This window comes from Phyllopteryx taeniolatus, chromosome 6, assembly GCF_024500385.1.
Source record: "Phyllopteryx taeniolatus isolate TA_2022b chromosome 6, UOR_Ptae_1.2, whole genome shotgun sequence".
Classification (NCBI taxonomy): Eukaryota; Metazoa; Chordata; class Actinopteri; order Syngnathiformes; family Syngnathidae; genus Phyllopteryx; species Phyllopteryx taeniolatus.
In genome coordinates, this window is record NC_084507.1 from 13,149,828 (window position 1) to 13,173,983 (window position 24,156).

General features: G+C 44.5%; 2 protein-coding genes across 6 annotated transcripts in view; one reads left to right on the top strand and one right to left on the bottom strand.

Annotated features, from left to right (window-relative positions):
- The first annotated feature begins 364 nt into the window (after nt 1-364).
- On the top strand, nt 365-16,844 carry rusc1 (RUN and SH3 domain containing 1). Of its 2 annotated transcripts, XM_061776964.1 has the most exons (12): nt 365-499; nt 1,801-4,986; nt 7,014-7,754; nt 9,946-10,068; nt 10,156-10,232; nt 11,108-11,282; nt 11,472-11,577; nt 11,657-11,703; nt 11,951-12,399; nt 12,463-12,713; nt 12,788-12,949; nt 14,583-16,844. In XM_061776964.1, exons 2-12 carry the CDS (start codon nt 1,914-1,916, stop codon nt 14,746-14,748), a joined length of 5,370 nt encoding a protein of 1,789 aa, XP_061632948.1. In that variant the 5' UTR covers nt 365-499; nt 1,801-1,913; the 3' UTR covers nt 14,749-16,844. The 2 variants fall into 2 exon arrangements, with proteins under 2 accessions (XP_061632948.1, XP_061632949.1); XM_061776965.1 differs by lacking the exon at nt 7,014-7,754.
- A 2,227-nt stretch (nt 16,845-19,071) lies between these two features.
- The window catches only part of LOC133479435 (histone-lysine N-methyltransferase ASH1L-like), a 31,463-nt gene continuing 26,378 nt past the window's right edge, over nt 19,072-24,156 (bottom strand). For 2 of the 4 annotated variants that reach the window (XM_061776436.1, XM_061776435.1), the window contains one exon: nt 19,072-20,594. The gene's annotated coding sequence lies outside the window, so the exon portion shown is untranslated. Of the gene's footprint in view, nt 20,595-23,793; nt 24,008-24,156 lie in introns of all 4 variants that reach the window. The other 2 variants (XR_009788941.1, XM_061776438.1) reach the window with 2 other exon arrangements.

Below are 24,156 nucleotides of genomic sequence, written 5' to 3' on the forward strand. Positions count from 1 at the left end.
CCACACGAGCACCGGGCGAACATGCAAACTCCACACTCAAACTCAGAACCTCTCCACTGTGAGGCACACGTGGCTACCACTATAGTCCACAATGCTGGCCTAAAATGAACCTGCTCCTTCAATTTAAATATGAAAAGTAACTCGTTGCAATTAAGTTCTAATGAAAGCCAGTAGGAGGGTTAGAAAGTCATTACTCCAAACAGAACGAAATGAATGAGATGTTCTGACAAAACAAGTAGCCAAAAGAGGTATGGTCAGCGTGTCTCAACGGACCGCTACGCCCTTGCGGGAGTCACGTGACACACGGGGCGAGCAGTGCTGACCACGTGACTGAGCCCCCCCATCCCGCCCTCCGTCCCTCTCTCTCCTCTTTCGGTCGTAGCGGTCCGCGGAGTCTCGACGCTCGCGAGAGGACCTGGAGTCTGACGCTTTTCGCGTCCGGGAGGGAGCCACTCCGACACGGACTGAAGCGAACGAGATGGACGCCTTCTTCCTGGAGGTGAGTACTCAACTATGTCATGTTAATTCTACATTGTTTGTTGACTAGTGCATCTAAAATACCAGGATGGTCGTCCGGGTGGTGAATCCTCCTACTCTCACGAATCACATCTACCGCTTTAAAGCTGTCATTTAAAAAAACAAAAACAAAAAATGTAAATACCGTGACATTATTTTAGAGTGTACTGTAAATATAAGCACCATTAAAGCGGACGGGCCTTCATATGAGGGCGATGCGGATGGTACCTCCCCTCCTCTCTCCGTTCCTCTCTCTTCCTCCCAGTCTCCATCATGTCTATAGGATCAATAGATGCAGGCTCAATACAGTACACAGTCAGCAGAGTCAAATTACATGGCATTACTTCCTATTTTCCAAGGAGCTTGCGTTCTCTCTTTTTTTGTCCTCGACGTGACAATCAAGAATGAGACGTGTGTGTGATTTATATTCTGGTGACGTGAAAAGGGCACCGTGCAGCAATGAGCAATAGCCTCGCTGCTGCCTGATTATTTCATGCTCCACTTAAAGCAGCCCTTCATCGCTTTAAGGGATGCTGTGCTTCTCTTTTCTCTCTTTACAAGAAAAAAAAAATTACATTCATATTCATTATCATATGAGCTGGGGAGGGTGGCTGCACAGATGGAGACGGGCAACACCAGCAGTGAGCAGGCCGAACAGATGATGATGATGATGATGATGATGAATAGCGTTAGGGTATAAATTGGATTGTAATTTTAATAAGGAGGATTAGTTTAAGCTTACCGGCTGCAACATAAGTAACATTTATAAGACCTTAAATCCTTCCTTTATTTAAGGAAAATTTAAGTAGTAGTTTAATTTTGTTTTATAATTCTTTTTTATGAACTGTATATTTTATATATTGTATGTATATTATTTATTGTGTTAATTATTCCTGCAATACTTTTTTTTTTTTTTTTTTATCTCCTAGCTTTCTTAGGTGCTTTTCACATTCCAAAAACCTGCATGTTAGGTTCAGTGAAGACTCAAAATTATCCCTAGATGTGGCTCTTCGTGTGAATGGTTGTTTGTGTATGTTTGTGTGATTGGCTGACGACCAGTGCAGGGTGTACTCATTTGTGGGTTACATTTTTCTTTTCATAACAGTTCTGAGGTTTTATTTATTTATATGGCATGCTGGATCAAATACGCTTGCTCTATGGCACAGAACCTGGAGGTTGCCCACCCCTGCTCAAGATAATTGCTTTATCTTGAAAAGAGTGATGCAAAAACATCATATATTGCACATTATTAATATTCACCATATGTCTGCTTTGATATTTCAGGGCCTTCGAAGTCAGTCCAAGATGTGACCATCACAATGCATCAGAATTCGGCTTGGCCCAGCGTTTGTTACAATAGCAGCCAAAACATCTTTTAAAAAAATCCTATTACCAGAATGCAGTCCTCCAGCCGCTCCTCTCAGCCCGCCAAACCGCGGCATTTCGATATCACCAGGCGGGCCGCGACCCACGCTGGACCAAAGTCTCGCGTTGTTCAGAAGGAGGATAAAAACAAGAACACCATCGCTTCGTCCTCCCCCAGACAGGTGACTAAAGTTCCCGTCGCTCCCTCCAGGACCAGGCCGGCGGTGCAGCCTCGAGCATCGTTCAGTCAAAGCCGGTTTGGTGCACAAAAACAGAACTCTGTTCCCTTTAAATCAGCTAAGCCCAAACCGAAGAGTGTCCGTACGGTGGCAGCGGCGACCAAAATCTCATCTCCCCTTTCCCCAGCTCCTTCCCTTCTCCCTCTTGACCCCAATTGCAATGAGCCGAGCCTGCCGTGCTTGTGCTGTGATGGTCGTTCGCCGCAGGACAACAACAGCATGTTCAACCATAACCACAACAACAACAACACTATTTCTCTCAGGCACCAACTGCAGCTTCCTCCTCCGCCTCCGGTCGTGGCGCCCCAGAGGAAAGATGAGACGGGGGCCAAGGAGCAGCCTCGGGCATCCTCTCAAGTGAAGCCGGAGCCTCCTCCCCAACTCGCCGCCAATGAAGAGATGTTAGAAAAAGCAGATCTCGATGACAAGAAAGATATCAAATCAGAGGAAGAGGATGATGAGAGCAGCAGCGGGGACATTGATATCGATGACGAAGACGACGACGATGGCGACCACGATGACGAGGATGACGACGACACCCTGGTGCCCTCGTGCTGCGATTGCCCTCCCTCCCTGCTGGAGTTCTCGCTTTCCTCCTCTACCTCATCCTCCTCCACTTCCATTAGCTCCTGCTCCGATCTGGAGTCGGACTGCACCGATCAATACACTCCCCAACACCAAGAGCATTTGTCGGTGTCAATCAAAGAGTCTTCTTCGCAATGTCAGCCGCCTGCACGTTCTCTCCCTTCCTTACCAATCAGGCGCATTCCCTTCACTTTGACGTCACACACCCCCATTTCATCCCCAGATGAGGGCTATCCCTCAGCCTTGGACACCCCTTCTCCAGACTACTTGGGAGTCAAAGATGATCCAGAAGTCACAAAGCTGGGTTTGCTTGACTTCCTGGAATCAGTCGGGGAGTTTGGGAAAATGGAGCGTTTCAGTCAGTTGATCCAAGTGGCCCGTTGGGATTTGGAGGGCGAGCAGAATTGGGATGTCTTGAGGGATCGTTTGGACCATCTGGATCACTTGGAGAAGGTCAACAGGGAGATCAAACTGGCGTACGTAGCCAGACTCCATGAGAAGGGGCTTGATCTTGGCGATCTGGAGGAGCAGAACCTCGCTGACATCATGGATGAAATGGGGAGCGTTGACATGGGCTGGAAGCTGTACAAGAGCAGCGGGGGATTCATGGGAGAATCTCAGGAGTTTTCAGACGCCGGCGTGGACCTGACCGCTCCGTCAGACTGTGACGATCCTCTTGCTCCAGACTCCCACACCCCATCCCCCGCGGAGCTACCTCCTCGGCCCCCGAAGCCTCCGGCCCGTCACGCCAGCGTCAACTCCGACCTCCACACCTACATCAACATCAGCCGAGAGACCACCTCCATGGCTGTCTCCACCTCGCCCACCTTGTCAACCTTCACGCCAAACTCTTCCTCTCCCACGTTCACCACCTTTCGCTGCGAGAAACCTTTGCCCCCATCTCCGCCATCCATCCCTCCCCTCCCCACCTCCAAACCTGTCCCGTACCTCACCCTTTACACCACCTCCTCTCCATCCATCCCCACCCCGACTCCTCCCATTCCTCCACCTCGGAGGCGACACCTGGCCAGGAAGGAGGCCCAACGCCTTGCCGCCCTTCAAGCAGAACAGGAAAAGACTCCCCTCTCCTTACCGCCTCCTACCACACGCCCACCACCTTTGCCTCCTCCGCCGGTTATCTCCTCCGCCCTGCCCCCTCCAGGTGTACCCCCACCACTGCCACCAACACTGCCTCCTCCTCCTTCCTTCCACGCTCTGGATGTGGAGATCCGCAAGTTGTTGATGCTCGCAGGGTTGACCCAAGCTGAGCTCCTCAAACTGAGCCCAGAGCTTGGCGACTGCGTTGGGACGTTGGAGGAGGAAGATGGAGAGTTCAGAATACACGGAGAGGAGAAGGAATGTGATCCTGAATTAATGGAAAAAGATGCATATAGCAGCAGAGCCACGTTGGCAGGGGATAGAAGGGCAGATATTCCCAGGGAGTGTCAGACAGAGGAGGGCAAAGAGGCCCAGAGAACCACCTCATTCTCAGAGATGGCTCGAAGACGGAAGAAAAGCAGCATTCTGACATCGGACACTTATTACAGCACCACCTTAAGTCACACGCAGGACACTAAGGCAAAAATAAGCTTCGAGTCCCGCCTTTATCCATGTGAGGCGCTACATTCACCTCCCCCTCCTCCTCCACCTCGCCCCTTACCCCCAATCCCACCAAGCGTGCCACCTCCTACAGTCAGCACCCTCCTGGCTAACTCCGCACGGCCCGAGCGCTTCGATTGGCTCATAGCATTCACGCCTGACGCTGATCTCCTGCCGCAGCCCACTCAATTAAGAAAATCGCACATGGAAATGGTGAAAAAGAGCTCCCCAGTTCCAAAGGTCACCAGTTTCAAAGAGCTGCGTTACCGCAACAAGAGCGGCGCACCTACAACGAAGGTGATCACCGACCCTGAGCCCGACCCCTCAGTCACCACCCCGGACCCCGATATACTGTACAACTTGAAGTGGAGACGGGCGAAGGAGGGCAGCGAAGGCAGCCAGTGGGAGTATACCTCTCAGGCCCAAGCCCTATTCATGCAGCCGCCGCCAGCGCTCACCTCCATGGCGGCGCTGAAGGAGATGCTGCAGAGGGTGGACGAGGCGAGTGGAAGAGGCGACAAGATGGGCTCCTCACTCAGTGACAGCAGCCTGTGGATGACTGGCAAAGAGTGGGAGCGTGAAGACATGGTGAAGATGGAGGACAAGGAGAAGCGGGAAGAAGAGGAGGCGGAGGTGCGAGGACAGGCCGATGGAGGGAAGACACGTGAACCCAGAACCGCTGGTGAGAAGCCATTTTCGTGGTATAATCTTATATTTAAGGATTATGTGTGTACAATGGTGAAGGACAGATCGTGTGTGACTGACTATACAGGGGGTCCTCGGTTTACATACATGGTCCTGAGATGGCGAGTAGCAATTATTCAAACACACGACAAATATTGAATCAATCAGGAGTTGGCCCAATAATTTGTCCATATACTGTATTGTATCTTCGTACTGCGTTGCACAAACAATCAGTATTATAAAACAGCACAGAAGAGTTGTCAAGTACAATTAGAATAATTCAATAAAACACCAGAGAAGGAAGTGTGGTTCGCACTTATGCATTACAGTTTTGAATGTTCTGGGTTCGAATCTCAGTTTGAGCCTTCCTGTGTGGAGTTTGAATGTTCTCATACTTACGTGCGTGTTCAGTATTTCATCCATCCGGAAATGTTCTGGAGCAGTTGTTCTCGTAAGGTTGAGCTGGATCTTTATCCCAGCTGATTTATGGTGAGAGGTCAGCTACACCTTGGACTGGTCGCCACTTTATCGCAGGGCACATATAGATAAACAGCCATTCACACTCACGTTCAAAAATATGGTCAATTGAGAATTTTCAATTCATCAAACATGCATGTTTTTGGGATGCTGGCGAACATGCAAATTCCACACAGTGGGGCCTGAGCTGAGATTTTAACTCGAGATCTCTGAACTGTGAGGCAGACGTGCTAACCACTATTTCACTTTTCTGCCGAGGGTGTATTCACATGGTCCCCATTTTAAGACTCATTTTGAGACTGACAATATAATTTAAGGTAACAGTTAAGAACATATTGGAGGGAACAGGAGTGGTAAGATGGAGGATGAGAATGAGTCACAGAATGGCATGCTGCACAATGCTTAAAGATAGTGAGGGGACAAACTGTGAGGGATGACTGTGTGTGTGAAAAGGGGATGGATGCTGGAGGTAATATGAGGAGAAGGTTGGAAAGTCTCCAGTTCCTGGTTATCTGAGTGTGATGTCATCACTGTCTCATTCAATTATTCATTGCCTCTGGCGGCCAAGAGAAGGAAGAAGGTGGAAAGTCTTCCGGTAAAGTCACCATATTTCTTTTACTTCCCTTTAAAAAAAATAGGGTTAGGGTCTGTTATCTCGTTTGGTGTCAATCATTGTTACCACAATTACTGAGTCATTTCAACTGAGAATCTAATGAGTTTTATGGCTAATTTGCAGCAAATAGGTGTCCACATGATTTGAACCTTTTTAGGTGTGTACATCTTTAAGCTTTTTACGGGCGGGGCTTAGAATCTCGACCAATTACCGACAACTTCGCCCCGAAACAGGAAGAGTTGCGTGTTTAGTTTCAAATAACCTGAGTCAAAACGAGGTACTGTATTGTTAAACTTGTTCTTGCTCTTTCTTTCAGAACCGCTAGTTATTGAGTAGAATTACATGGTTAAATTGTGGTGTCATTTACTCGTGTTCTGTAGGGACGTTTTCTGTTAATTGAGACGGATTAGACTCGTGAACGTTGCTATCCTAGCTGACGTCTGACTCAGCGTGTGGAGGAACTCAAAATGCAAGTGGAGGGAGGGAAGGACACGAGAAGTACTAATTAGAATCCTTATTTTATTTTTTATTTTTGCTGCTTGTGCTTAACATACAATAGGCAAATATGAAAAGTGCAACCGAGAGCTGTAGCTTGTTTGTTGATTGACACATGAACTAGTTCGCCTGTAGTTTGCGTGTCGTCTTTTGTCGTGTCCAGCCAGCTAAAATGCAAATGTCAAATGTCCTGCTTTTCATGAATCACTGTAACTGTTGAAATGATGCGAAGACTGTGTCTTTTCTGCTGTGTTACACTCATAAGTGTGCATTTTTCTCTCAACAGACACTAACATTCTCTGCATCTCTCTCCTTCCCGTTTGTTTACCACTTTTTTTTTTTTTTTTTTTTTTTGCTTCTTCCTATCCAATCCCATTCTGATGTCTCCATTGTTTGTACACTCTGCTCCTGCATTCCTCCTGCACCTTTGCAATAAGCAGTTTCCTCCCCCCCACTGTCCCTTACCCAGCCTCCCCAGCCCTACTTCCTCCACGCTGCCCCTACTTCCTGTCAAGAGAGGCACTTGCCTATAAATTCCAGGCCGCAAGCCCACATCGGCCGAGAGTCTTCAGACTCGCAAGGAGCCCCGCAGTGGGCTCATGCTGATGCTGTGTTTAGCTACCAGTCCAGGGCTGGTTTTGGCTCTCCCAACCCTGGGAAGGAAGTAAGGCAAAATACAGCAAATCAATTTCCCAGGGGTAGCAGAATCGATGACAGTTTGGGCTCTCAGTGTAATTCGGACTCGCTATACTGCAGTGACAGGCAGAGTATTGCGGATGCTTCAGAATGCACCACCCCTTATAAGAACATAGATGTCATGATGACGAATCCATGCGCTCAAAAAAAGCAAACAGACCGTAACGCTAACAACACCAAGACGTCCAAAGAGCTGCCCCCTCTGCCCACCTATTACCTACACCGCTCCAAGCACTGCCCACTGCACGGGGGCTCGCCTCCTCGCCTCTCCCCTATTGGAGCCCTTTCGCCTCCCCAACGCTCGGGAGCGCTACCTCCCGGCGTGGCGGGCTCCGGCCTAAGCTCTCCCCTTTTCCCCCGCTCTCACACTCTGCCTGCCCTTGCCGCCCCGCCCTACTACCCGCACCTGTACCCTACAATACCCCTCTGTGCTCCCCCTCTGCCCCCAAAACTCTACCAGTCTTCTCAGCAGCCGCGCGTGGCCAGTAAGATCTTTCTTTCTCTTCTTCCGCCTTCTGCCATGTCTGTTGTTCTCTCCTTAGTTTATTGTCCTTATTCCCTACTGTGTCGTGATTGCAATCAGAAATCAATGTTAAAGAATATCAATGAGTCGTCTTATGTTGCGTCCTTTTTAAAGCTGCAAAAATAGGCTTCCGAGGGTTGACATCTGCTTCTGTCAGATTGATTGGGTTCCGCCACTCACTGTCCCTTTTCTGTCCATCTGTCTTCTGTGTGACTCGTCTGTTCTGTTAGACTCCTGAGTTGTTGCAGGGTTGTGTATTCAGAACACAGGCAAGACAAATGTTGTTAAAACAATAAGAACCCTCAGCTTTTTGGTCCATATTTCCTGAACGTTCACATATTACAGTACATTACTGCTCACAACAAAATTAGGGATATGCGGCTTTTGGGTGAAATTTGAGCATGAACTTTAAATGCACTATTACCTCGAAAGGTGAAGTTAATTTGACCTCTAAACGTTTGAATGCACATGTCCACCTGTTCAATGTTCCAGTACTTTTCGCACAACTTGATGTTCACTAATCAGGAGCTGATTTCACAACAGGTGTTTGATTCATGAATCAACTAATAAATGTCATGATTCAATTAGAATTTAAATTTAAACTGTCCTCTTCATCATGCTGTTCACATCTTAACATGAGATCAAAACATCTAAAAATGGATCAGCAGTACCTTGGCAGTGGCCGCAGAGCTTAGGGTATCACAGTGTCATCAGCGGGTTGCAACAAAGAGACTGGAAGAGTCACAGAAAGGTATGGATGTGGACGTCCTAGGAAATATATAGGTCGAAAGTCAAGTTGTTCAAAAAGTACTGAAATATTGACCAGTCGGGCATGTGCATTCAAAAGTTAAAAGAAGGTCAATTAAGTTCACCTGTAAAAGATTATAGTGCCTTTTAGGTTCATCATGAAATTTCACCCAAAAGCCAAATACACCCCCAACCTGCACTGTGGAGTGTATACAAGAGTAACACTGCCTCTTTGTCTGTTGCTGACGTTCTGCACAATTAACAGCAACATGACGACCCCTCTTTATGCTTTGCTTCCCAAAACAACAAAAAAACAAAAACAAGAAATAGCCAATTGTGCGACACACTCTACCAAATGGCAGACATTACTGAAAATATTGTGAGTTTGCTATCATTTAAAATTAATTAGGAATTGGTTAACCTCCAATTTGCTCATATTTGGAAACTATTTTTCCTCAAAGAATGAATGGAAATAGAAAAACTTAATTCTAGGGTCAAATTGTTGCCATCATAAAATTTAATTACATGTAATAAGTAGCAGTGTCCCGATCACATTTTTTTTGCAGTCGAGTCACGCGATTTTGAGTAACTGCCAATACCGAGTCCGATCCGATACTTCGGCAATGTATTAAGGACAGTAAACAATATATTTACACTGTTATTTAGAAGCATGTGTCTTAATTAAACTTATGACTCAATGCACCTTTGTAGCTAGCTGCTTAGTGCTCGACTCTGCTCATCTACAAACACCGATATTGATTAATTGCTTATCCAAATCCAACCAGTAGGGCAAAAGTTTGCTTGTCACAAAAATAATTCACACTCGTTCGACCTCTATTTGAAGGTAAGTTGTTTAAATGCGTCATTTTGCTTACCTATCGCTCTTTGAACTCATACGATGCCGCTCAGTGAGCTGTTTGGCCATAGCGTTCCCTCGTGCGGTCTGTGCGGCTTTAAAGACTTTTAGTTTAGTTTGTGGTATAACGTCATGCATGTTGACCGTGATTGCACCACATATTTGGTTACATTTTGAGGTGTATGTTTTCCCGAAAAGTAAAACAACGTTTAGATATTCCCCAGTTTTATTTATATCAGATCCTATTTTTTGTGAAAACAGATTTTTAGAATCTATTGTATACCTATATATACACTAATATAATACAAGAAGAAGCATATAATGGACAACTACGCTATGCTATGACTCACTCCCTCTTCTAATCATCTGTAGTACCATCTGCTTTTTTTCTGACTTCTCTTCATCGCTGAGGACACCTAGTAACATTTTTAGTTATGAAATTTCTCTCTGCCATAGCTTCTTTTGCGCATGTTAAATTTGAGTTTTTATTCCTCGAAGTCATTCCTCTTTATTTATTTATTTATTTATTTGTTACCGCTGCCGCTGCCAGCTGTTCGCAGTGTGTCGTTCGCTGGAGCCGTGCAGAGAGGTGACGCGGTCTGGATGGGCGAAGATGTGCTGCATCCAATGACGGGATACCGCCTCTCCTCTCTGCACCTGCTGGAAAAGAGAGGTATTGCTGTTACGCTTTTGTGTGTGTTTGTGATTTTGCAGTGTCACCGCTTTGTGTTTTTACTGTACACTGATACTCCTGTTCCAGCTCTCGTCAGTGCGGTCGGTGTGGCGGTGGAAGCCGTCTTGGCCCAGTTCAGTTCTTCGCGGACACTAGTTCAGAAGGTGAGCCACTTCGCTGTTTTGACTCTTGTGTGTCTCAACATGCTGACTAAAATGTCACTCAATAAAGCGCAGACCTTCACCATGAACAGAAAAAAAAACGATTGTGGCGTGATGTCATATTTGTGTTAGCACTCAAGTTGCAACAATTAATCGATTCATTGACAACTAATCGATTATCAAATGAACAATGAACATTTTGGCCTGTTTTCTGACATGTTATAGACCAAACCAGTAACTGAATCACCATTATTATGAAAAAGAAAGTAATAGTTTCATCTATTTAGAAAATAAATATTATTTGCAGCCGTAGTATAAATAACCTGTAATTGACATGTAGTTGAACCTGAAGCAGCTTCAGAAGTGTTTAGCAAGTGTTTGCATTAATCGGTTTGAAAAAGGCTGGCGAGTACAACATCGCTCCCTCTTGTGTGATATTGCTTAACTGTTGTTTATTTGTTTTTTTTAATCAGTAAACTATACCAAATAAACAATAATGAGTTAATAAACCGCAATTTGAACAAACATTATTTTGAAATAAAAATTAGCAAAATGTTTATTCGATTAAGCGATCAAATAATCAGTAGAATAATCGATTCTAGATATATTTTCTAGCTGCAGCCCTAGTTAGCGCCTTCTTAGTTCAAGGATGGGTCATACCATTATGCTTTGAAGGGTTTATCAGTGCAATTGATGCCACTATGATGCTGGACCTTCTTTGAAGCTGTGATGTGTCTGTTTTGTGTGATTTATTTGTAAAAGAGGCTACTTCCGCGTGCATTCCATCTCAAAGCAAATGATGCATTGGATTTGCCGTATCTTGCGTGCTTTCTCCTCCCATCTACTAACATATTGTCCTCCTCCCCTCCTGTCTCCAGGCTTTATCAGGAGACAGCACAGTAAATCCATCGCTGGGCCGTCTGGTGCTGCAGTGCCTCTGCCCCGCCCTCCACAGCCTCCTGACGGACGGTCTAAAGCCCCACCAGAGTGACCTGATTGCAGGCAGGAGGCCAAATTCAGCCTGGAGTTTGGTTCTGGCTTCAACACGGCCAGGTTGGAGAATGCATAACTGAAATAAAATCAATAGATTTGATTTAGAGCTGCACAGTATATTCAGCTATAATTCTCTTTCTAAATGGCCTGAGAGTTTGTTTTTTCTTTTTCCCCCACACACAAGAGCAATTATACTGTTCCCCTCCTTCTGTCTTTTATGCACTCGATCCATTTCTCCCGATCATTCAGGTCCTAAAACGCAAGCCCTTTTCAATCTTCAAGTTCGACTTGGTGAACTGCCTCAGCTGAAACAGAGCAAACACCGCTTCAATGCCTTCGTCCTCGGATTACTTAAGTGCGTGCTGTGTTTTTTACCGAAATAAATGGTGTCTTTATTTAGATCTATAAATCAGTCTCTCGTTTTTTTTTTCTAGTTCAAAGCAGCTGGATTTCTGGGTGTCTCACCTTCAGTCTAGCAGTGGTAAGTGCATTTGACACTGGGAAAACACTAAAGAGTTGTACAAATACAGGCCTTAACAATGACATTATTTAGGCTTCAATTCCATTTAGGTTTGAGGTACCCGCAACATTGTTGTGCAATTTGATATTCAATTGTTTTATTTTGTTTGTAGATTACAGTATAGTTACCTTTGTCATGCAGACAGAGTGATGCGGCTGAACAGTCATGCAGTGCAACTAGTTTTCACAGGTAACCTATTGATTCGCAGATGTGTTGGACGCGTACTACCGTCCGTCCTCCTTCATGCATCTGTCGCTGAGCGCCTGCCAGCACCTGTTCGACGAGCTGCTGCTCATGCTGCAGCCTCTCAGCCTGCTCACCTTCAACCTCGACCTGCTCTTCCAGCACCACCGCCTGGAGCCCCACAACCCCGCCCCACAGGTGCGCAGTCCCCCCATTCAGGATGCGGGTCAATCGACAAAGGCGACCCGGTCTGAAAAGAGAGGTGGCAGACACATGGAAAGTCTCTCGGAGGTAGACTTTACGGGTCCTGGACATCTGGCAGCTGAAGAGGGTCAAACTACTCTTAGTAATGCAGGGTGGTCACTCACTCTGGGCCATACAAGTCCCCAGCTCCGGTGGGTCCAGGACAAGAGGATTGGGGAATTACCTCCTCCGAACATAGAGGAGGACAGCTTCGCTCAGCAGGCTGGACAGGTACTCACTTCCTGACAGTCATGTATGACTATTCAGAGCTCACATTTGTCGTCAAAATCCCAGGTGATCCAGCACGGTTGGGGTGCTGTGATGCGGTGGGGAGGACGATTGAGCCAGAACCTGGCCGAGCTCAACCTGGCCACCGGGAAAACTGAAGAGGCGAGGACCAGTCTGCAGGATCACCAGGCCCAGACAGAGAGCGACTTCGCCCCAGTTAGTTCTGTCGCACAGGTGCCCTGGAGTCTGGGTCGCCTCTTTGGCTCTACTTCTTCGAAAAGCCCCAATACTCCAGTGGCTCAAGGACCATTGAGCAAGTGAGTCCATTTTATTGTTCTGGGTGGGTTCCACAGATGAGATATAATTTCTATCTGTACATGCAACCATCCAGGCGTCCCTCGCAGTGGTTGGCTCCTGGTGTCACGGCGCTGACCCGAATGGTGAGCACCACTTCGTTCCCGGTTTTAAGGACGACCCCAGAACCAATGGAAGAAAGTCACACTGTGTCAGAACGTGCGGCTGATACTCCAGAGACGACAGACAAACCACACAGGTACTTTTTTACACCAGGTCTTTTACTTTATCAACCAACCAAAATGCAGCTTTTCTATTGCACCTTTGAATCGCACATTTATTTAATTTTCAATAGCCAAGTAAAAAACATGTTAGTATTCAGTTGACCGCAAATTTGTGGTTTGGCATTCGTAAATTTACAAAATTTTTTATCCCCTGTGATTTCCGGAAAACCGCGCTTATTTGTGTTTCCCCACCCAATCCCCCGCTTATTGACGTTTTCTCGGAATTGTATTTTTTTTTCAGGAAGTTCTAAGGGAGCATTAATTATTCTCAGATTTTCACTAGTCGCGGTCAGGCTCGGTCCCTATCCCCCTGCGAATAGCGGGGCTTAAATGCATATGAAAAAGAATTCAACAAATGAAGAATACTGATTATTTTGCCGCAATGCTATTGCTATTTTAGTCACAAATTTTAAACTGCTATGTGACAAAATTATTATTTCATATGCTTCTTAAGTCAAACTATTAGCAGTTGGCAGGGAGGGAGTGGAACACAATGTTGAAAAATTGCAGCATGCGTTTTGTTTTTGGGCTTTTTGGTCTTTATTTTATGACACACATTTCAAAAGAACAAGCAGCCACAACAAGGGATGATGAGACTGTGAGAAGAATAAAAGAAGAATAAAATCTCCTTTGCACATTATAATCTGATTTTGGAACTGAGGCGACCGGTCATTTATTTCAACAAATGTAAGACACACTTTTGTTTGCCGCCGCCGTTGGGCACAAGCACGTGTTTGTGCGCGTTCTTTGTTGGTTTACGCCACTTCTTCTTCGCGGCTGGAGGACTAGGCATCAAAACTGGGAACCGAAATTTTTCAATTTGAACGGTTGCGGGAGAACCGGAACGTTAGTCGTGGTTCCAATCGGTTCTCGATTCTCGATGCTCAACCCTATACATGATTGACTGTTAGTAATGTTAAAATGTTACTTAATATTAAGGCTACAAACTAACAATTAGTAATCAATTAATCTTTTTTTTTTTTTTTCAATGAGTCATAAAAAGATTTGTATTTTCCATCCATTTTTTCAAAAACAGGATGTTATTCCAAATTGACAGTGCAGAAAATGCACAAAAATAGATTATGATTCAGTTGCTGGTTTGGTCTGTAAGAAAATAGCCAAAAATGTAGTAAGTAAGTAAAATCAGATTTTTACAAATGTCTCATTTTGAGTAAATACAAAGATAATCAATTTGAATGCCAGTGCTAAAGTTAGTGAAATATTCGAAACAAAGGAAAAATAATCAGCAACAAATAAAATATACCATAATATTATCCACCACTCTTTTTTGCTGAATATAATTAAAGGTCAAGTAAGTAAGGTTATCAAACTTGTTATGGTAAAATAACATCACCAGCACATAAAATTGAAATCTAAACTGTATGTAAGCTTTTCACTGTTGCAATACAGTAGTTTTGTTTCCATAAAACTGCGAACCAAGTGGCGCTTTGTGTACTTTTGGAAATGTTGCAGTATTTTTGAGTCACTCCACAAATGAAATGCTCGCCTCCCCCAGCCTCAGGTTTGAATTTTATAGCCTCCGGTAATAGGGATGATGTCATTGCCTGCATTTGTTTGGCTCACACGGCGCCTTTGGCCGCTCCTCAGGTCTGTGCGAACGCTGTGCGACCACGCCGGAGCGGGCTCCGAGCTCAGCTTCCGCAAGGGCGAGGAGCTCGTAGTCTTGGAGGGCGTCGACCAAGACTGGATCCGCTGTCGTCAGGGAGACCGAGAGGGCCTGGTACCGATTGGCTACACCTCGCTCATCATGTGACGCCGCAACAGCTGGACTCCATGAATTAATGATGAAAAACAAAACATTCAAAAAAATATCTATTCTTGGGCAAATACTGAGAGGTTCGCACGAGGTTCCAGTACTCTTAGAGGGATATTTCACCATAAAGTGAGTCAAATCATGACTTTTGAGTAAAATATCACGTTAAATGCATTGTCCGCTTTCCTCGGCAGCCGCTGATCTAAGGGCACTTAATCACTCGCGGATCAGCGACCGCCACCTGGTCGACAGTACGGCGGCGGCCACGTTGGGAGTACTGACCCAGAACCTCCTGTTGCATACGTGATCATGTAGTGAACTGTAGCTGTGTGTACATGTGTGTTTTATTGCCCGTACACCCCCCCATTTACCTTTTACCCCCTTCGGTTCACACGTGTTTGACATTTTACTGCTGTATAAATATAGATATATATAAAGCATATAAATACATATATAAATATCCATGTCTATATATATAAAGTGATATTGATATTGCATTAAACACAAAGCGCAAACGTAACGCTGTTGCTACAGCGACGATACAGGTGGAATCGTTCTCGAGCGGTCGTCATGCAAACAACGAGGTGTACGTGTTTGAAATCCAATATCTTCCTTCCTGCGTGCGTCACGTCTTGAAATCACTTCAAAACGCATCTTCCGCATTTCCTCAAATAGTGGCCTCCGTCCCAATCGACGCCGGGCCTCAATGAATCGTCGTCATCCAGCCGTTTTCTCCAGCGCTTAGACCCGGAGCCTGTCCTGGCTGACTTTGGGCGAGAGAGGCCCTGGACTGGTTGCCGGTCGTCCTCATCCACAAAAAAAATACAAAATAAAACACCTCCTTTTTTCAGGTGATACAATAAATGCTGCCCCAAATTGACGTGACGCAAAAGAAGAAACTGCAACGATACTATTGTGAAGCAGCTACCCAGCCTATTCCTCGTTGAACAATAAGTGGACAAGCGTAAAGGCCTCTTCCGTCAAATAAAGGTCGAGTACTCTCTGCAGTTGAGCCTATGGCTGCTATTTGAGGAAATATGATTATCCCTCTGATTATCACACAGTTATTAAGGCTAACTAATCTCCTACTGGTTCAACCTGGCATGGGCTCATTAATCTTTGCGCTCTCACTATCTGAAGTGAATGCAGCAGGCAAACCGCCTCATGTATGTGGCGCTGGTGATGATGATGATGATGATGATAATAATGTCTGCTGGTTTGTTGGCTTATGCATCCACTTTTAACCCGTGAAGCTGCCATGTTTTAAGCGCCCGCCCCCCTTCATCGATATTAGCTACAGTGGTAGTAGAAAGTGCTCATGCGGTGGCAGCGGTTATGTTCATACACAGTACTTTGCCATCTTTTAGTCATTATTCTCATGTTTAGAATTGGTGAGGCATTAAACGGTGGTTTATACAGTAGAGTTGTTCAGTTTGCTGGAAAGTCATCGGTTGCAGCCCCTGCAGGGTTGAGGGGTCAATCATTTCATTTCAGGTTGAAAGAAAAGAGTGAGAGAGAGATGGAGTGAAATGTTTACCAATGAGGGAATGTTTTATTTGTATCTCTTACTGATCAAATCAGGGAACACTTTTGTTTTGGTGTCGAATGGCAGTGTAGCATTACCGTCCCCGTGGCAACAGTAGCATTAAGTTAGACCGGTGCTCCTCACTGACGACTCACGTTGTTGCCGTCATATGGACGAGTTAGCAAGAAATAATCCGTCTCGCTAGAACATGAAACGACACGTTTATGATTTTGCCATTATCCCAATGTGAGGTAATGACTGCCATGCATTCGTTTGCACGTTATTTATTTCTTGGATGTACTATTTATTGCTCTTTCTGAGTCCAATTGCTGGGTTGTGAAAGCTGTGAGAGTACGTGTTCATGTCAGGGAAAGCACAGCCTGTGGGAGTGCAACCATGGGTAGTAAGTCAGTAGCTCCCCCCTCCTCGTCTCTGGTGTCATGTAGCCTGTAGACCTGCCCTGTGTCCTATTATTATGATTGCTGCACAATAGTGTCCCTGTCACTGTCCACTTCCTGCATGTGCTTGTTTGTAAATACACCAAATAAAACTAGTATCCGTATGAACCAAACTTGTTGGTCTGTCATTTTTTAAATGTATTATTTTATTTTATTTTTTTCAAAATCGAATCATTCTCCGTACCGCTTATCCTCAATAGGGTCGAATAATTTTTAAATGCAAAAAATGCCGTAGAAAATAAAGTCAGTCACCGCACTCGTCTGCCATTGGTTAAATCCACGTCACATGGGTTAGGGATGCCAAGTTGTCAACCAGGGTCCTGGCATTGGCAAGTGTTTGGGCCTTTTTAAAATGGGATCTTTGGGGGCGGGGATGTTTTGTTGTGTGCCTCTACAGCTGCTGCAGTTACACAGCGAGAGAAATGTGTAACAAATTACCAAGATATAGCAAACAAAAGATGTTTGTTTGTTTGTTTTTTCAATCTGTTTGCTGTAGTAGTTGGCAATGGGAGTCCACTGCTGACAGGTCAAACTTTGCTGATATTTTGCATTTTGATTAAACTGTGTGCAATTAATTATCAAAAATATTTACTAAAAATCATTAATAACACTTTTCTCAACAAATCACCATTATAGCAAACAAAATGTTTGTTTGACCTGTCATGATCTGTGCCCTGCAGTTCCTCCTTTGGAGCTTGGGTGGCACTTTGCGCCTTTCCTCTCTCTCTCTCTCTCTCTCTCTCTCTCTCTCTCTCTCTCTCTCTCTCTCTCTCTCTCTCTCTCTCTCTCTCTCTCTCTCTCTCTCTCTCTCTCTCTCTCTCTCTCTCTCTCTCTCTCTCTCTCTCTCTCTCTCTCTCTCTCTCTCTCTCTCCCCAGCAATCACCATCACCTTGAGCACGCACCTGTCTTCAATCAGCACTCATTATTGCATATAAGATATGATTTGGTCATTACATTACAATTCTGTATGACATTCTTTGCCAGGCAGACAAGAATCAAGCTTCAAGGTTCACCATTTTAATAAGAGGGGACCAGTTTTTCTTCAAGTTATCTATTTGGTTATTACATTTAGTAGATATATTTTCTAGTGTTAGATACTCTGTGTCAATATTTTGCCATTGGTTAATCTTGATAGCTGTTTTATCGTAATAATAATAATAATGTATTTATTATGTTCAATTACTATTATGTGGAATTGACAAATTACCAAATTGAAATGTTAGAGTTCGGTAATGTCTCTTACATGACGCAACAAGCATCGTGTTTTTATCTATTTTTGGTGAATATTTTTGACAATTATTCCTTTTTGGTGAATATGTTTTTATGATTATTGAATTTTGGTGAATATTTTTGATGATTAATTGAACACAGTTTGACCTGTACTAAGTAGTGGCCTCGCATTGCTACCTACTACAGCAATAAGAATAAAAGTGTTTTATTGATTTTTAGTGATTGACCAAAGGGCTTGGTCGTGTAACTTGTCGACGCTCCCTGGCGCATGTCAGCGGATGCGGTTTCCCGGTAACACCAGAAAAACGTCACCTGTGGGAGTTATTAATTGCACTAAATCTATCGTCATTACTTTAAACAGATGAATAATTGATTTTGTGTCAAAAAGGATGTTTTTCTTTTTTTTTTTGATAGGGGGGCGGTACGCTCGCTAACGCATGCCCCATAGCCTTCTTTACCCTATGGTCATTTTGCAAATACTGTACAGTTGTTAACGCGTTCTATTGCGTTACATAGGACGTCACTGTGCGGTCTTTTTTCGACGACTGCGACGTTCATTCTTTTTGGGAGAGGCGCCCTCGGCATAAAATCTAAAGTTGTCTCCCGCCAAAGCTGTTTTGACGGCGACATTTACGCGCATGCGCAGAGCCTGTCACGGTGGTAACTGGAGCGCCGTCGTTTTTAAATGCGTCGAACATTTCCACCCATTTTTTTTTTTTTTTTTTTACAAACAAATATTTTGCCTCCTCCGGCTTCCAAACGACGATATTGTATCTGTTTCGTCACTAAGCCGGCGCTTTCGAAGACGAGAGGACGCTTGGAAAACACAACGCCCTTTGAAATGTCCTGGGGATGGTTCTGCGCTATAAATAGTGGCCATGGTTGTTTTTGAAGGGCAGAAGAGGAGAAATGATTCCCGAGTGCGATCCGCAGCCCTCCCCCACACCTTACAGCTATGATCACACATCCTCTTATTATGGGTCATTATGGAGGACAAACACTGCCTAAGCAACGTAAACGCCGCTAGGTGCCGCTGTTAGGCCAAAATGGAATCTTTCCCCCTCGAGACATTGCATGGTGTAAACACATACACTAAGAGAGTTGGCAGGGTTTTCAGTTGGTAGACATAAAATGCTTTTTATTATTAGATACATAAGCAAAAACAAAATACAAATCTGATCGTACTTTCTATGACGTTTTTTTTCTTTTTTTTCCCCCAGATGCACATCGTTAGAGGCAACAGGCAAAGGTTACAAGTCATGCAAACTAGATAACTCTTTTTAAATGTACCTTTGCTATAAAGTTTATAATACACTTGCAGCGATGCACTTTAAAAAAAAAAAGATGAAAGAGGGGAGGGGGGGGGGTGTATATATGTAGGGTATGTAAACAGTCAAAGAAATTGCACTTTCTTGGCTTTTTTTTTAAGCCACAAAACTTAAAAATCACTGACCAATAAAACCATGCTTGTTAAAAAAAACATTACAAATAAAAAGGTATACAATCATAGTCTAATGTATTGGTCAGCTGTAAAAAAAACAAAAAACAAAAAAAAAGTATTGGATGATTAACTTTTGTGTGTAAGTCATATAGTATTGTTATGTACATAAAACTAAATGTTATGTATTGTACATACTGAGCAAATACCCATAAAGTCAGAACAACCTATGAACAATCTGTACACAAAAATTACTAATTTAACATGATGTGATAATGTATCATATAGTGCTTATTAGGAGAGATATTGCTTGGACACAAGACAGCATGGCACTTCTACTTAGCATTTCATGTTTGCCATCTTTTTCTTTTTGTTGTTGTTGTTTAAAACACCTTGGGACATTCTGATTGTCAATAAAACATTCTCAAAGGCAGTCTGAAGTACACGAAGACACATTTGACCCTCCCTTCTTCCCAGGAAGCGATACTTGAAGAAAATAGTTCACAATAAACATTCCTAGTGTCCGTAGATTTCTTTAGCACGCAAAAAATAACATCTTTCTTAAAACCTTATTAGAAATTCTTTTGCAGCAGTGCCAAAATTCCTCTAATCATTCCGACCCCCCCCCCCTTTATTTTCCTATTCACTGGCTTGTCACGTGAAGAAAAGCCAAACAAGTGCTTTTAGAGCTGAAGCGCTTCCTCCCTTTTCCAAAAGATTAGCACTCCCCGCCCGAAGTCCAAGAACCACCATGGGTCTGTGTTCCTTCCCCAGTTTGCTTTAAGGTGCCCAAGGAGGAGCAATCCAAGTGTGTGTTGTTGTTTTTTCTGGGGGGGGGGGGGGGCACACACACTTGTTTAGTGTCTTTACTGTGCTCGGGCACTAGTGCAAATTAATTTCAGCTGGTCTGTTTAAGTTGATCCTCCCTCTCTCGCGATCACGCTCTCTTTTTTTTCTCTCTTTCATCCCGGACAAAAGATGTGTTGCCATGGTTTCATCCTTGGTGTGATGCCCTTCAGCGCGCTCGGTTCAGTGGCTGTCAGAGCGCGCAGTGATGTCTTTCTCGTGGTTTGAAATTCTCCTCCTCACTCCTCTCTGCCGTGTTGTTGTTGTTGTTGTTGTTTTCCGATTCAAAAGCAGCACCTGTCTGTGTCCTGCGGCGAGCCTGGTCCCTTTTCCTCTTGAGTGCTCCTTCCTACACAGAGGGGAGATGCTGTCAATTAATCTGTGCATGTACAGTGGGTATTAGGGGGTTGAACCGATTAGTCGACAAGTCGATTCTACGACTTCGACGTCGTTTTAACAGTTGAAATCGCTAATTACGTTTTTGGCAACTTGTCCTTCAATCAGCCAATTTACAGAGCACTTTCGACTCGCCCATCTACTGCTGTCGCCTGACGTATAAACACATAAACTTACAAACGTCTGACCAACAAGGCGAAACAGTCTTCATACGTTGCGAAGGTCAGAGAGTATGAAAATAAGATGGGTGTGGATGAGAAAAGCGGTTGGCCTTCACAAGCTTCAATTATTCCAATTGCAGCTAGTCTTAAAAGATTCCTAAGAGCGGTACCTTGGGACTGGTGCCGAGGAACGACGTAAGTAGTGCAAAGTGAAACTCCATCTTCATCGTCAAAATATTACGTCTCATATTAATTACAACAACTGCAATTATCATAATGGTGACTTGCATTTTTAATCATTTGTTTTTATTTGTGTCTATGCAGGTCTGTCGAAATATGTCTTTATGTGAAACCGGTCTGTGGTGTAAAAATGTTTGGGGACCGCTCTAATATGCTGATAAAATATCAATGATGTCATCGACTAATCGATTTCAACTCGACATTCGTCACATTATAGTTGACTGCAAAAAAATCGTTTGTCATTCAAGCCCTAGTGCAGGGGTCACCAATGTGGTAGAAGTGATCATTTGAAAACAAACACTTGCAGAGATTAATAGAAATGCGACTATTACTGTTGTAAATATGACTGCTGTTATGCTCATTGTTCGCGCTCGATGAATATTAATAATATCATGTAATTAAAGGTAATTTGAGACCATTTGTTATTTCAGAAGTGTGTATGACACTAGGCAAAGTAGTTCAGAGCATACCGGGCAAAGAGAGTAGTGATTGGTGTAGATTGTAATGGACATGTTGGTAAAGGAAACGGGGCTGATGAAGAAGTGATGGGTATGTTTGGCATCCAGGAACAGAACTTGGAGGGACAGATAGCGGTAGACTTTGCCAAAAGGATGGAAATGGCTGAAGTGAACACTTTCTTCCAGAAGAGGCAGGAACATAGGGTGACCACCAAGAGCGGTGGTAGAAGCACGAAGGCGGGTTACATCTTATGCAGACGATGTAACCTGAAGGAGGTTACTGACTGTAAGGTAGGGGAGCGTGTGGCTAGACAGCATAGGATGGTGGCGTGTAAGATGACTCTGGTGGTGGGGAGGAAGATTAAAAAGACAAAGGCAGAGCAGAAAACCATGCAGTGGAAGCTGAGAAAGGAAGAGTTTTGTGCGGATTTTCGAGAAGATGTGAGACAGGTTCTTGGTGGGCAGAAGAAGCTTCCAGACGACTGGACCCCTATAGCCAGGGTGATCAGAGAGACAGGCAGGAGAGTACTTGGTGTATCTTCTGGTAGGAAAGGGGGGCAGGGGACTTGGTGGTAAAACCTTAAAGTGCAGGAAAGCATACAAGGAAAGAGGTTAGCTAAGAAGTGGGACACTGAGAGTCTGAGGAGAGGAGAAAAGGAATACATGGAGATAGGGCAAAGGTAGCGGTGGCAAAAGGCCAAACAAGAGGCATTTGCACAGTGGGGCAAAAAAGTATTTAGTCCCCCACCAATTGTGCAAGTTCTCACACTTAAAAAGATGAGAGGCCTGTAATTTTCATTATAGGTATACCTCACCTATGAGAGACAAAATGAGAAAAAAAAAATCCAGAAACTCACATTGTCTGATTTTTAAAGAATTTGTTAGCAAATTATGGTGGAAATAAGTATTGGGTCACCTAGAAACAAACAAGTTACAGGTCTGCCTCTCACAGACCTGTAACTTCCTCTTTAAGAGGCTCCTCTGTCCTCCACTTGTTACCTGTATTAATGGAAACTGTTTGAACTCATCAGTATAAAAGACACCTGTCCACAACCTCAAGCAGTCACACTCCAAACTCCACTAGGGCCAAGACCAAAGAGCTGTCAAAGGACACCAGAAACAAAATTGTAGACCTCCACCAGGCTGGGAAGACTGAATCTGCAATAGGTAAGCAGTTTGGTGTGAAGAAATCAACTGTGGGAGCAATTATTAGAAAATGGAAGACATACAAGACCACTGATAATCTCCCTCGATCTGGGGCTCCACGCAAGATCTCACCCCGTGGGGTCAAAATGATCACAAGAACCGTGAGCAAAAATGTGGGGGGCCTAGTGAATGACCGGCAGAGAGCTGGGACCAAAGTAACAAAGGCTACCATCAGTAACACATTACGCCGCCAGGGACTCAAATCCTGCAGTGCCAGACGTGTCCCCCCTGCTTAAGCCACTACATTTCCAGGCCCATTTAAAGTTTGCTAGAGAGCATTTGGATGATCCAGAAGAGGATTGGGAGAATGTCATCCGGTCAGATGAAACCAAAATAGAACTTTTTGATAAAAACTCAACTTGTTGTGTTTGGAGGAGAAAGAATGCCGAGTTGCATCCAAAGAACACCGTACCTACTGTGAAGCATGGGGGTGGAAACATCATGCTTTGGGGCTGTTTTTCTACAAAGGGACAAGGACGACTGATCCGTGTAAAGGAAAGAATGAATGGTGGCATGTATCGTGAGATTTTGAGTGAAAACCTCCTTCCATCAGGGAGGGCATTGAAGATGAAAAGGGGCTGGGTCTTTCAGCATGACAATGATCCCAAACACACCACCCGGGCAACGAAGGAGCGGCTTCGTAAGAAGCATTTCAGGGTCCTGGAGTGGTCTAGCCAGTCTCCAGATCTCAACCCCATAGAAAATCTTTGGAGAGAGTTGAAAGTCTGTGTTGCCCAGCGACAGCCCCAAAACATCACTGCTCTAGAGGAGATCTGCATTGAGGAATGGGCCAAAATACCAGCAACAGTGTGTGAAAACCTTGGGAAGATTTACAGAAAACGTTTGACCTGTCATCATCTGTGCCCTGCAGTTCCTCCTTTGGCACTTTTCGCCTTGCCTCTCTCTCTCTCTCTCCCTAGCAATCACCATCACCTTGAGCACGCACCTGTCTTCAATCAGCACTCATTATTGCATATAAGCCAGCCAGATCCAGGATTCCACCGCAAGAGTATTATCACTCAATTGTTGTACACAGGCCGACTCTCGCACTCTTGTAAGTTACTCGACTTCCTGCAATCGCACTTACCTCCTTGTGTTCTTCTTCGTCTCCAGTGCTCCTTCCGTGCCCCCCGCCTGGCTGTTCGCTCCAGCCACGCCGCCAAGCTCTCCCACCTGCTCACGCCCCTCCGCTTCCGGCACATTCCCTGTCCCGACGGGCCACCTTCACGCCTTGGAGATACTTACCCTGAACTGGATTATAATAAACCATTCTCCAATAGTTCCTCCACCTGCGTCTGCATCTGGGTCCAGTCAACATTGATACAATTGTATCGTGACATGACGCTGTCATTGCCAACAAAGGGTATGTAACAAAGTATTGAGATGAACTTTTGTTATTGACCAAATATGTACTTTCCACCATAATTTGCTAATAAATTCTTTAAAAATC